The sequence below is a fragment of the Apostichopus japonicus genome, chromosome 8 (assembly GCF_037975245.1).
Source record: "Apostichopus japonicus isolate 1M-3 chromosome 8, ASM3797524v1, whole genome shotgun sequence".
NCBI classification, from domain to species: Eukaryota; Metazoa; Echinodermata; class Holothuroidea; order Aspidochirotida; family Stichopodidae; genus Apostichopus; species Apostichopus japonicus.
In genome coordinates, this window is record NC_092568.1 from 6,692,675 (window position 1) to 6,707,548 (window position 14,874).

The 14,874-nt window shown below is 38.7% G+C and overlaps 1 protein-coding gene across 1 annotated transcript in view; it reads left to right on the forward strand.

Annotated features, from left to right (window-relative positions):
- Positions 1–12,725, forward strand: part of LOC139970568 (son of sevenless homolog 2-like) — a 73,937-nt gene extending 61,212 nt beyond the window's left edge. Inside the window, exons 26-28 of the mRNA XM_071976369.1 lie at positions 252–356; positions 3,276–3,405; positions 9,011–12,725. Of these exons, the coding sequence (XP_071832470.1) occupies positions 252–356; positions 3,276–3,405; positions 9,011–9,582 (807 nt within the window). The 3' untranslated portion in view covers positions 9,583–12,725. The remainder of the gene's footprint in view (positions 1–251; positions 357–3,275; positions 3,406–9,010) is intronic.
- The last annotated feature ends 2,149 nt before the right edge of the window (positions 12,726–14,874 follow it).

Sequence of the window (14,874 nt, forward strand, 5' to 3'; positions counted from 1 at the left end):
TACGTTTTGAGCTTCCAAGCATATGAAGAGAATGATGTGTCTGTAGTTTGAAGTGAAGTTGAAAAGAATGATGTCAAATCATCCAAATGAAAGCCATGTTATGAGAACCATGGTAGATAAATACTCACTGATCACCATCCTATCTCATTTGTCAGTACTAGCACTCAATTTGATATCACATGACCTTTTCGCACAATTATGACTGTTGATTAACTCAAGTTTTAATAGAGTATGTGTCCTTGTTTCTACAGCCCAGGAGGTATTCCTATTCCACCAAATCACCTGGTATCAAGCCATCCAGTGAGAGACACAGATCCAAGGGACCCGGTAGCCTCACAGGTCCCTTAATGAATCATGTAAGAAATATACCTCTAAAATGTAGAATGGTACAGTACAAACTAATATTTATCTTGAGTTTCTGCAGGATTAATTCAATTTTTATCTGAATACATATCCTATTGGTATTGGGCAATTGTAATTGTTGACAGCAGCATGGATTTTTATTTCTGCTGTTATTCTTTGAAATTTATCACATAGTAATACATGGATTTGTTACAAAAGATAGTTATTTTTGTATCCTAAAATCACTCAAGGCCATAGTCTGAGGCATTGTTTATTCCTTGCTGAAAGGCGAAAGGAATCTATTTGATGGTGATGGTGTGTGTGGGTGCTAGGTGTATGTGACACCTTCTTGTAAACACAGTAACTCAACAGTTCATGGTGGATAAACGTCATGCTTGGTATGTGGATCTGTCTTATTGAGAACAAGAACACTTTTCTTTTCTGTGGTGGTCAAAGGTTATTTGAGGTCAACAGAGGTCAAAGTCTTGTACAAATTTTATACTTGGGTATGTAGATCCCTCTTGGTGATTGCAAGAACCTTGTGGATTGGTGAAAGCAGAAGGTCATTTGCTGTCGATATATGTCAAAGACTGAAAACCTTGTAAACATGATAAGTAAAAAAGTACATCTTGGTATGTAGTGTCTCTTTGGTGCTAACAAGAATCCTACAAAAATTTTAGACAGCTTGGTTTGTACTCTTCAAAAGACAATGGTATAGACACCTTGGATTGTTCTCTTCATAAGAACATAGAATAGACAGCTTGGTTTGTACTCTTCAAAAGACAATGGTATAGACACCTTGGATTGTTCTCTTCATAATAACATAGAATAGACAGCTTGGTTTGTACTCTTCACAAGACAATGGTATAGACACCTTGGATTGTTCTCTTCCTAAGAACATAGAATAGACAGCTTGGATTGTACACTTCAAAAGACAATGGTCTAGACAGCTTGGATTGTTCTCTTCATAAGAACATAGAATAGACAGCTTGGTTTGTACTCTTCAAAAGACAATGGTCTAGACAGCTTGGATTGTTCTCTTCATAAGAACATAGAATAGACAGCTTGGTTTGTACTCTTCAAAAGACAATGGTATAGACACCTTGGATTGTTCTCTTCATAAGAACATAGAATAGACAGCTTGGATTGTACACTTCAAAAGACAATGGTATAGACACCTTGGATTGTTCTCTTCATAAGAACATAGCAGGGGCGTATCCAGGGGGGGCGCAACAGGCGCGCGCCCCCCCCTATTGGCCGTCACCAAAAAAAAAAAAGTTTAGCAAAAAAAAATAAAAAATTGATGACGACCTTTAAGTGAGATGTCGGTGATCGCTCAACCCCCCCCCCCCCCCTCCCGTATGCTTTATTTTTTGTTTGCCAAAAAAAGGTTCTGGCAAAGTTCGGCGGCATAATAGTTTTAGAAACATAGATGGTAATTGTGTTTGTATTATCACTATAAACACTAAGTGACATGCCAGCCATACTAAATTGTGCATTTTGTGTCCATATTTACTGGAATTGTTGCTTATTATTAAGGTCGAAAAATGGATCACATATGGCCATAGGCGGCGATCCTAAGGGGGGGGGGAAGGGGGATATATCCCCCCATGAAAATGGGTGGAGGGGATGTAATACACCATATTCCCCCCCCCCCCCCACCAAATGCCAGGGATAAGAATATTTTCATGCCTACATTTATGCATCATCGTTAATGTACGGCTCTTTTTTAGCTTCATGTCTCGCCTACCATAAACGCAGTGCGATCTTTTCAAATAAAGCGTCTTTATAAAGCAAGAATAGTTGACTGTAGGCTTCATTGGCCCTATAACAACAAAATGTATTATTGCGCCCACGGTATTGATATAGTACATATATGCACCCTCATAGTATTCATATAGGCCCTATAGTAGGCCTACACACGTACATGTTCCCTCGAACAGCTGAGAATCTAATGTTACCAGGGTAATGCTTAATACACGTTTCACCTGGATGCCCTAGTCAAAAGACAATGGTATAGACACCTTGGATTGTTCTCTTCATAATAACATAGAATAGACAGCTTGGATTGTACACTTCAAAAGACAATGGTCTAGACAGCTTTGATTGCACTCTTCAAAAGACAATAGTCTAGACAGCTCAGATTGTACTCTTAAACAAACAATGAGCTAGACAGCTTGGATTGAAGTTCTACCGCCAGTGGGGTTATTCCATTTCAAGTCATGGATGGCTGTTGCTCTCTCCAAATATTACCAACCTCATTGCATAATTAGAGCACCATGAAATAAAGCATATTCTGAAAATTTAAAAATAAGCACACAGTAAATTGCAATTATTGTTGGTTTATATGACATTGAATTCCAAACAGTATTGAATTGAATGACCTTTTATTACAATACCCAGCCTCAAAAACGTAGAATAGCAAAACAGGCAAAAAATATTTTGTAGGATCCAAAACTTTGAGGACTTTTCATTAAAGACTAAGGCAAACCCTCCTGAATTTGTTTGTACAAACAGGGTGGTACTATATCCCTTCTAGCCAAAATAATCATATTTTTGCCAAGGTGACACGTTTTGAGTTATTGGCTGGCAAACATGACCTCTTTTGTACTTTGGAGCAACTTTACAACCTCATAAATTAATCTTGAGAAAAACTAGAACCCTGAAATATGGTAGGTTGTAAGAACTTTATACTTGATGCAACTAAATATATTACAGGAAAGCATTTTTATTTGTACTGTTTTGACTGGACAGAATAGCCTGTGGAAGAATCAAGTATCCTGAAGTAACAGTTAAAGAACAATTTATTACTAAAGATAGCAATTTTATTAGTGAAATATACCAAAATTGAATATTTTGGCACTTTCAATAATGAAATGAAACCAACCAGTCTATGATAAAAAAAAATCTTATAAATTTACTATCAAAACTAGAAATCCCATGATGATGAAGCGACATCACCGATAGGGGCCACACCTCCATCACCAAGGACTCCAACCACTCCTTCTGCTCTTACCGCAGTCTCATTCGCTGACCACTTTCCAGTTTGTGGACCAGAGACAGGTAAATTGCAAAAATTAAAGAAAACAATAGTTAAGTTCAATACTTCTAATATTACTTCTCCATTATTCTTGTCAGTGTTGGACCCTTCTAATAGCAGTCACAATATGAGTTTGGCCATTCTTGATTATTCTTGTCTTTGGTGGACCCTTCTAATAGCAGTCACAGTATGAGTTTGGCCATTTTTGATTATTCTTGTCTTTGGTGGACCCTTCTAATAGCAGTCACAGTATGAGTTTGGCCATTCTTGATTATTCTTGTCATTGTTGGACCTTTCTAATAGCAGTCACAGTATGAGTTTGGCCGTTCTTGATTATTCTTGTCAGTGTTGGACCCTTCTAATTGCAGTCACAGTATGAGTTTGGCCGTTCTTGATGATTCTTGTCAGTGTTGGACCCTTCTAATAGCAGTCACAGTATGAGTTTGGCCATTCTTGATGATTCTTGTCAGTGTTGGACCCTTCTAATTGCAGTCACAGTATGAGTTTGGCCGTTCTTGATTATTCTTGTCGGTGTTGGACCCTTCTAATAGCAGTCACAGTATGAGTTTGGCCGTTCTTGATTATTCTTGTCAGTGTTGGACCCTTCTAAAAGCAGTCACAGTATGAGTTTGGCCATTCTTGATTATTCTTGTCAGTGTTGGACTCTTCTAATAGCAGTCACAGTATGAGTTTGGCCATTCTTATTTATTCTTGTCAGTGTTGGACCCTTCTAATAGCAGTCACAGTATGAGTTTGGCCATTCTTGATTATTCTTGTCATTGTTGGACCTTTCTAATAGCAGTCACAGTATGAGTTTGGCCGTTCTTGATTATTCTTGTCAGTGTTGGACCCTTCTAATTGCAGTCACAGTATGAGTTTGGCCGTTCTTGATGATTCTTGTCAGTGTTGGACCCTTCTAATAGCAGTCACAGTATGAGTTTGGCCGTTCTTGATGATTCTTGTCAGTGTTGGACCCTTCTAATTGCAGTCACAGTATGAGTTTGGCCGTTCTTGATTATTCTTGTCGGTGTTGGACCCTTCTAATAGCAGTCACAGTATGAGTTTGGCCGTTCTTGATTATTCTTGTCAGTGTTGGACCCTTCTAATAGCAGTCACAGTATGAGTTTGGCCGTTCTTGATTATTCTTGTCTTTGGTGGACCCTTCTTATAGCAGTCACAGTATGAGTTTGGCCATTCTTGATTATTCTTGTCAGTGTTGGACCCTTCTAATAGCAGTCACAGTATGAGTTTGGCCGTTCTTGATTATTCTTGTCTTTGGTGGACCCTTCTAAAAGCAGTCACAGTATGAGTTTGGCCATTCTTGATTATTCTTGTCTTTGGTGGACCCTTCTAATAGCAGTCACAGTATGAGTTTGGCCATTCTTGATTATTCTTGTCTTTGGTGGACCCTTCTAATAGCAGTCACAGTATGAGTTTGGCCATTTTTGATTATTCTTGTCTTTGGTGGACCCTTCTAATAGCAGTCACAGTATGAGTTTGGCCATTCTTGATTATTCTTGTCAGTGTTGGACCCTTCTAATAGCAGTCACAGTATGAGTTTGGCCATTCTTGATTATTCTTGTCTTTGGTGGACCCTTCTAATAGCAGTCACAGTATGAGTTTGGCCATTCTTGATTATTCTTGTCTTTGGTGGACCCTTCTAAAAGCAGTCACAGTATGAGTTTGGCCATTCTTGATTATTCTTGTCTTTGGTAGACCCTTCTAATAGCAGTCACAGTATGAGTTTGGCCATTCTTGATTATTCTTGTCTTTGGTGGACCCTTCTAATAGCAGTCACAGTATGAGTTTGGCCATTCTTGATTATTCTTGTCAGTGTTGGACCCTTCTAATAGCAGTCACAGTATGAGTTTGGCCATTCTTGATTATTCTTGTCAGTGGTGGACCCTTCTAAGAGCAGTCACAGTATGAGTTTGGCCATTCTTGATTATTCTTGTCTTTGGTGGACCCTTCTAATAGCAGTCACAGTATGAGTTTGGCCATTCTTGATTATTCTTGTCTTTGGTGGACCCTTCTAAAAGCAGTCACAGTATGAGTTTGGCCATTCTTGATTATTCTTGTCTTTGGTGGACCCTTCTAATAGCAGTCACAGTATGAGTTTGGCCATTCTTGATTATTCTTGTCTTTGGTGGACCCTTCTAATAGCAGTCACAGTATGAGTTTGGCCATTCTTGATTATTCTTGTCTTTGGTGGACCCTTCTAATAGCAGTCACAGTATGAGTTTGGCCATTCTTGATTATTCTTGTCTTTGGTGGACCCTTCTAATAGCAGTCACAGTATGAGTTTGGCCATTCTTGATTATTCTTGTCTTTGGTGGACCCTTCTAAAAGCAGTCACAGTATGAGTTTGGCCATTCTTGATTATTCTTGTCTTTGGTGGACCCTTCTAATAGCAGTCACAGTATGAGTTTGGCCATTCTTGATTATTCTTGTCTTTGGTGGACCCTTCTAATAGCAGTCACAGTATGAGTTTGGCCATTTTTGATTATTCTTGTCTTTGGTGGACCCTTCTAATAGCAGTCACAGTATGAGTTTGGCCATTCTTGATTATTCTTGTCAGTGTTGGACCCTTCTTAAAGCAGTCACAGTATGAGTTTGGCCATTCTTGATGATTCTTGTCAGTGTTGGACCCTTCTTAAAGCAGTCACAGTATGAGTTTGGCCATTCTTGATGATTCTTGTCAGTGTTGGACCCTTCTAATAGCAGTCACAGTATGAGTTTGGCCTTTCTTGATGATTCTTGTCAGTGTTGGACCCTTCTTAAAGCAGTCACAGTATGAGTTTGGCCATTCTTGATGATTCTTGTCAGTGTTGGACCTTTCTAATAGCAGTCACAGTATGAGTTTGGCCATTCTTGATTATTCTTGTCAGTGTTGGACCCTTCTTAAAGCAGTCACAGTATGAGTTTGGCCATTCTTGATTATTCTTGTCAGTGTTGGACCCTTCTTAAAGCAGTCACAGTATGAGTTTGGCCATTCTTGATTATTCTTGTCAGTGTTGGACCTTTCTAATAGCAGTCACAGTATGAGTTTGGCCATTCTTGATTATTCTTGTCAGTGTTGGACCCTTCTTAAAGCAGTCACAGTATGAGTTTGGCCATTCTTGATGATTCTTGTCAGTGTTAGACCTTTCTAATAGCAGTCACAGTATGAGTTTGGCCATTCTTGATTATTCTTGTCATTGTTGGACCTTTCTAATAGCAGTCACAGTATGAGTTTGGCCATTCTTGATTATTCTTGTCAGTGTTGGACCCTTCTTAAAGCAGTCACAGTATGAGTTTGGCCATTCTTGATGATTCTTGTCAGTGTTGGACCTTTCTAATAGCAGTCACAGTATGAGTTTGGCCGTTCTTGATTATTCTTGTCAGTGTTGGACCCTTCTAATAGCAGTCACAGTATGAGTTTGGCCATTCTTGATTATTCTTGTCATTGTTGGACCTTTCTAATAGCAGTCACAGTATGAGTTTGGCCATTCTTGATTATTCTTGTCATTGTTGGACCTTTCTAATAGCAGTCACAGTATGAGTTTGGCCATTCTTGATTATTCTTGTCAGTGTTGGACCCTTCTTAAAGCAGTCACAGTATGAGTTTGGCCATTCTTGATTATTCTTGTCAGTGTTGGACCTTTCTAATAGCAGTCACAGTATGAGTTTGGCCATTCTTGATTATTCTTGTCAGTGTTGGACCCTTCTTAAAGCAGTCACAGTATGAGTTTGGCCATTCTTGATGATTCTTGTCAGTGTTAGACCTTTCTAATAGCAGTCACAGTATGAGTTTGGCCATTCTTGATTATTCTTGTCATTGTTGGACCTTTCTAATAGCAGTCACAGTATGAGTTTGGCCATTCTTGATTATTCTTGTCAGTGTTGGACCCTTCTTAAAGCAGTCACAGTATGAGTTTGGCCATTCTTGATGATTCTTGTCAGTGTTGGACCTTTCTAATAGCAGTCACAGTATGAGTTTGGCCGTTCTTGATTATTCTTGTCAGTGTTGGACCCTTCTAATAGCAGTCACAGTATGAGTTTGGCCATTCTTGATTATTCTTGTCATTGTTGGACCTTTCTAATAGCAGTCACAGTATGAGTTTGGCCATTCTTGATTATTCTTGTCATTGTTGGACCTTTCTAATAGCAGTCACAGTATGAGTTTGGCCATTCTGGATTATTCTTGTCAGTGTTGGACCCTTCTAATAGCAGTCACAGTATGAGTTTGGCCATTCTTGATTATTCTTGTCATTGTTGGACCTTTCTAATAGCAGTCACAGTATGAGTTTGGCCATTCTGGATTATTCTTGTCAGTGTTGGACCCTTCTTAAAGCAGTCACAGTATGAGTTTGGCCATTCTTGATTATTCTTGTCAGTGTTGGACCTTTCTAATAGCAGTCACAGTATGAGTTTGGCCATTCTTGATTATTCTTGTCAGTGTTGGACCCTTCTTAAAGCAGTCACAGTATGAGTTTGGCCATTCTTGATGATTCTTGTCAGTGTTAGACCTTTCTAATAGCAGTCACAGTATGAGTTTGGCCATTCTTGATTATTCTTGTCATTGTTGGACCTTTCTAATAGCAGTCACAGTATGAGTTTGGCCATTCTTGATTATTCTTGTCAGTGTTGGACCCTTCTTAAAGCAGTCACAGTATGAGTTTGGCCATTCTTGATGATTCTTGTCAGTGTTGGACCTTTCTAATAGCAGTCACAGTATGAGTTTGGCCGTTCTTGATTATTCTTGTCAGTGTTGGACCCTTCTAATAGCAGTCACAGTATGAGTTTGGCCATTCTTGATTATTCTTGTCATTGTTGGACCTTTCTAATAGCAGTCACAGTATGAGTTTGGCCATTCTTGATTATTCTTGTCATTGTTGGACCTTTCTAATAGCAGTCACAGTATGAGTTTGGCCATTCTGGATTATTCTTGTCAGTGTTGGACCCTTCTAATAGCAGTCACAGTATGAGTTTGGCCATTCTTGATTATTCTTGTCATTGTTGGACCTTTCTAATAGCAGTCACAGTATGAGTTTGGCCATTCTGGATTATTCTTGTCAGTGTTGGACCCTTCTAATAGCAGTCACAGTATGAGTTTGGCCGTTCTTGATTATTCTTGTCATTGTTGGACCTTTCTAATAGCAGTCACAGTATGAGTTTGGCCATTCTGGATTATTCTTGTCAGTGTTGGACCCTTCTTAAAGCAGTCACAGTATGAGTTTGGCCATTCTTGATGATTCTTGTCAGTGTTGGACCCTTCTTAAAGCAGTCACAGTATGAGTTTGGCCATTCTGGATTATTCTTGTCAGTGTTGGACCCTTCTAATAGCAGTCACAGTATGAGTTTGGCCGTTCTTGATTATTCTTGTCATTGTTGGACCTTTCTAATAGCAGTCACAGTATGAGTTTGGCCATTCTGGATTATTCTTGTCAGTGTTGGACCCTTCTTAAAGCAGTTACAGTATGAGCTTGGATCTTGTTATTGTTTAATATTAATCATTTGTTTGGTAAAACAAGTCCTCTTAGCTATTTTAACATACAATTTTTTTATTTTTTTTTGGTGAGCTGAAAACAAGTTGTACATAATTGTTTAGTCTCTTTACTCTATTTTTTACTCTTTGACCCAATCAAGCATCTGTAAGACCAACATCTCCCTCAAGTACCTCTTCACAAGATGGTGAAGAACCTTGTGAGCCTCCACCCCCTCCATTACCACCAAGGGTGAACAGACCAGTGCCTGTTAAGGATACACCACCACTGCTCCCACCCAAACCAGACCGCAGCAGGCCACCTGTTCCGCCACGAAGTAGCCCGGGTGTAGTGACTGACTACCGAGAAGACACAGCTCCAGCAGTGCCACCTAAGACATATAAGAAAAGCCAACAGTATCAGAATGAACTTGCACGTAGGGCATCCAAGGGTGGGAGGCGGGAGGTTCCTCCTCCCATACCTCCATTGGTGCCATTCCCCTTTCAGATTGATGAAACTCGGTTACCCCCTACACCAGCTGTAAATTTATCTTTCCATATGCCAAACAGCTCTAATCCTGGCTCACAGAGTCAGTCAGGATCCAGAATGCAGCAGTCATTGGATGGTCCAGAAGCTTTCACTAATCCACCACCTCCAATCCCTCGCTACACCTCATCACCGACCAGGCAACATCCACTTACAGCAGCTGACATTAGGTTCTTTGAAGGTACGTAGTATTTCTGCTGCTGCTGTAATGGGTGTGTCAGTCAGTACTTACCTTAATACTCAGATTATCAAGTGGTAATCAGTACACCACAGATTGATGGACCAGGAAATCATGACAGAGAGGAATTCCTTTTCCTTGAATGAGAAAAAGACAACAGGAGGTATTTCATGTAACTTTCATAGCATCGTTATTGTGCTAGGTCCTGTCTTACATCACAAACACTTCGCAATCTGCATTGCATGGGCTCTTTAATGGAGCAAATATATTATCCAGTGTATTGCAATTGGACATGTGGAAGAAAGGACTGTTCTTGTGAGTTTTAAGAAGAAGAAAAGGCAACAAGAATGAGCACAAAGTCATTCCAAGTATAACTTGACCTAACTCATCCCACAGCTTCCAGGAGGACTTAAAATTTGAAGAATTCATTTCCTGAAATTGGAAATGCTCCACTGACACTCACAAACTTATGATACTAAGGAACTTACTTGTACTCTTCTGCATTAAATAGTCATTGTTTTTGTGTGCATTTGCACATAACTCATGAGATGCCATCCAATCACAAAACATGGTCTATTTAATCACAACACATGTAATCACAACACATGGCCATCTAATTACAACTATCTATTCACAACTCATGGCCAATCTAATCACAACATATATCCAATCTAATCACAACACATGGCCAATCCAATCACAAAACATGGCCAATCTAATCACAACACATGGCCAATCCAATCACAACTATATAATCACAACACATGGCCAATATAATCACAACACATGGCCAATCTTATCACAACACATGGCCTATCTAATCACAACACATGGTCAATCCAGTCACAACTATATAATCACAACACATGGCCAATCTAATCACAACACGTGGCCGAACTAATCACAACACATGGCCATCTAATCACAACACATGGCCATCTAATCACAACACATGGCCAATCTTATCACAACACATGGCCAATCTAATCACAACACATGGCCAATCTAATCACAACACATGGCCAATCCAATCACAACTATATAATCACAACACATGGCCAATCTAATCACAACATATAGCCAATCTAGAAAGACACAAATGTTGATTTTGTGAAGGATTAATAGAACCATCAAACCAGGGGAATCTTATGTTGTTGACTGAAGCCATCGGTCTTTATCTTAAATGATGAAGTCATCAACCACTGAATAGTTTCACTTGTCATGTGACTGCTACTTCAATAGCTATCAAGATTTATTCTTGTCATCACTGAGGGACAAATGGGCTATGAGAACCCAGAAACTCACCATGCAATAATTGTTTCTTAATGTAAGGTTGGACTATATCCATCAGACAAACTTGTTTCAACTCTCCATGTCATTTGTTCTCATTTGTGTTATATATGCAAAGTAAACTGTGATGAAAGTAACATTTGTTTGATTTATTAAGTTATACATGCAGCATTTCTCATAAGGGACACTATTAACATACAGACATAACTGTTAAAGTAGTGTTTTTTTTGTTAATTGTTTCTGTCAACAGGATCATCAATGATTGTTAACTAAAACTACAAGTATGTCACATGAGGTGGTAACCTTTAATATAACATTGTATGCAGATACTGTCTTCTTTGTCATGAATGGTATGATGTGCATGCATCCCGATCACCTTCCTCCTTAAGTTTGGTTGCTTGAGTTCTATTTGCTTATAACTATAGTTCATACTTTCATACAAACACCCCCCATACTTACATATATACATATATGCATACACACACATATGTATAAAGACTAGCATATTAGTTTGGGACTACACTCTTGGTTCATTATAAACCCAAAGTTGGGGTTTCAGGCATACATACATATATGCATACATTCATACAGACAGACACCCATACATACACACATGCATACTTAACTAAATATCCATACTTCAAAGGAGCACATTTACATAAACACATACAAATGTAGGTAGGTACCTCAGAAGTACTTTATTATCGGACAAAGAGGATTACTTCAATCAGAAAAAGTCAATCTAGTTGAACCACCCCAGAAAATAGTATAGTATTTGGCCTGAGATTTCTGTTTGTTTTTGGTATATTTGAAGTACCTTTTTATAGCAGGTAGAATTGCCATTTACTGATGGTTTGTGATACCAGATGTTCATTGGCACTCTTTAGTTGGAGTTTTGTGTCAGTAAAGGTCACCTTTATGGACTATAAAAACTTTGTATTTTTGGTACTCCATAGGTGCATATTTATGTTAACACATACAAATATAGGTAGGTAGCTCAGAAGTGCTTTGTTATTAGGCAAAGAGGAATACTTCAATCAGAAAAAGTCAATCTAGTTGAACCACTTTAGAAAATAGTATAGTATTTGACCTGAGATTTCTGTTTGTTTTTGGTATATTTGAAGTACCTTTTTACAGCAGGTAGAATTGCCATTTACTGATGGTTTGTGATACCAGATGGACCTTGACACTGATTAAATGGAGTTTTCTATCAGTAAAGGTTTTATGGACTATAAAAACTTTGTGCCCTGTCAGAGATATCTCCCATCTTGTGTTTATGCTGAAGTGGCATGTAATAAAGGTTTCAGCTTTTATATGATAATACTTGCTTGTCATAAATTAGGTTTCAGGACCTTGGAGGCCTTTTAGGATGGTAGGAACAATAAAGCTCCTGATACAGGTAAAATACAATGAATGGTCGTATGGACACATGCTATCACTTGTCTCATTTCTGTAAGAACATATATGCTCAGTGTACCCTACATATGTATGCAGCAGCATTCTGTTTGCAAGATTATTGAGTAATTTAATGTTTAATTGTGTTGGATGAAATCATTAATGAACCCTTATTGGGATACGATTCCTATATATACTCTGTTATTTCTTGAGTTTTGTAAGTAGATTGAGGAGAGAAACAAGGAAGTGTCAAACTATTAAAAAGTCTCTTCTTTCTTTGTTTTTTGAACAAAGATGTATTTTTGTCCTTATGTCCTTGCATTTTTAATTAATTTTTTGTCAGGTTTAATTTCATATGTAACCTAAATAATCTACAGATTTTTGAAGTTGCCCTTCTTTAAATTTGTTTAAAATTTTGACATATGTTCTTATAATATCTTCTTCGATATGAAGAAAACTGTATTATGGCTTCACATTGTCCTGCATTATTCTTTGATTTTCAGATGTTATTAACATTTTTGAAAGTAATCCAGACTGAGATATTACATTGTCATCAGGCTATACCCTCCCATTTCCCCTGTCCCTGTCCCCATCTCGTCTTCTTTTCTCCATTCCTTCAGAGTTCTTTCACCCTCTTCAGTAGGAAAGAATTGGGATCATGAAGATTGAGAGAAAATAGTTTGAATCGAAGATCCAAGCAGTGGCGTAGCCAGACTTTTCCATCTGGGGGCGGGGGGCAAAGGGGGGGGGGGCGAAGGGTCTGATTGGTGGGGCAGACTAAGCTAGTACAAAAGACATACCAAACAGTTTGCATGACAAACTGTGGCAAATCGGGTATTGTGTCAGCAATGTAGGGTACAGATGGTCACTCTAGTTAGCTGACGTTTTATGTTATTTCCACATAGGTATTATTAACGATAAAACAGATCACTGAAAAAGTCATCGATAATTCTCTTTAAAAATCTGAATAGACTATGCTCTTTCTGTCAGTATTCAAAGATGATCAGCATGATATCTGACTTGCCTGGGAGTGTAACCACCCCCCCCCCAATCAACAAAAGATGTTATCATTCCCCCTTCGGGCCCTTCTTTTTCACTTTCTAGGGCTCGCTCAAACAGTCTAGCGAAGGTTAATTCGCCTATTCTGATGACTGTCTACGAACTTATCGACGAATTTCGCGCCCTATTCTAAGGTGACCATATTTTCGTGACTGAAATCGGGACATTTATTGCGTGACTGATATGGGGGAGGGGTTTAAAAATTTTCAAGTGCCTAAGGTGCTTAGATGTAAAATGGTGATACTTTGAAGCACTTTTTAAATCAATTTTATTTTCAAAAATGTAGCTTTTTCTTAAATGAAATCCACTTACTTAACGTGGTTCTTTGACAGCTTGTGATTTGCTCATGCTCACACTATAAGTGTCGTTGTGTCGCCGTAGTTGCCATTTATAGGGTCGAAAGAGTGCTAGGCTAGATCGATCTAGCATATTTTTAACAGTGTTTCCACTTTACACTGGCCCACCTGAAATACTGGTTATAAGTTCCGTTGTGCGACTGCACACTTGACTAAATTTTGTTTTCACAATTATTTTACTAATAATGTGGGATATTTTCGAAATTCCTGAACATTTTGACGAATCGGGTCATTTTCGGGGACACTTGTTCATCGGGAACAGCACACTGTAATCGGGGACTGTCCCCGAAAATCGGGGACGTCTGGTCACGTCGGGCCTATGAGCTCACTACGGAAACACAAACGTATATAGACTACTAGGCTGTTCTGTGTTGAATTTACCTAACCCAAGAAACACATCGCGATTGGTCGCGTAGGCGTAGCAAAACATGTAAGTTTCAGTCAAAATGCAAATTGTTTCTAAATACTGTGATATTCATTCTGTCATACACGTCACTCACTTGTGAATCATTTCGGAACACAATCCAGGGATCAGGGATAACCATGTGAACATAAACTGAACGTGACCTCCGCTTGTGAGTGCCGCGGAGACCGTTTAATTAAATTGCCAACCCGTTTCCACATTTGACAATACAGATACAGATACGTTTTTGCGCTGCTGCTTGGGTCAAATTCTTTTTCAAGGCAATGTTCCCATGGAAGTGATTTTTATTTTGGCCACCCAATTTCGCAGATAGAGAATTAGGTAAAAGGTAAAGAATAAAAATTGCATAAAAACCATGGTAATATGCACATGAAGGGATTTTTAGGGTTAGTCGATAAGCTGTGGTGCGGATTCTACTTAAAATTTGTTTATTGGGATTTGAAATGTTAAGCAAGGAGATGCTTCCGTAACTGAGAATTGGTTTTACATTGGATTTGTAGATTTGTGGTTTTCGGAGGGAAATTATACTTATAATTGAATAATTGAAAAGTTAGAGTAGCAGCTCCCTGCTGTAGGCCTATGCAGTTGTATGTGCATTTGGCTAAAAGTATTCCCATACTATAACTCCACGTGTTTGAGTAGACAAGCCCAGTTTATATTGAGATAATTGCACGTCATTGACATATCAGTTTTCAGCCTCATTATTACACCGAAATCTTTTTGCAAGTAATTATCCATAATTACCATTGACATAATCATGATGAACACCCTTGCTAGCT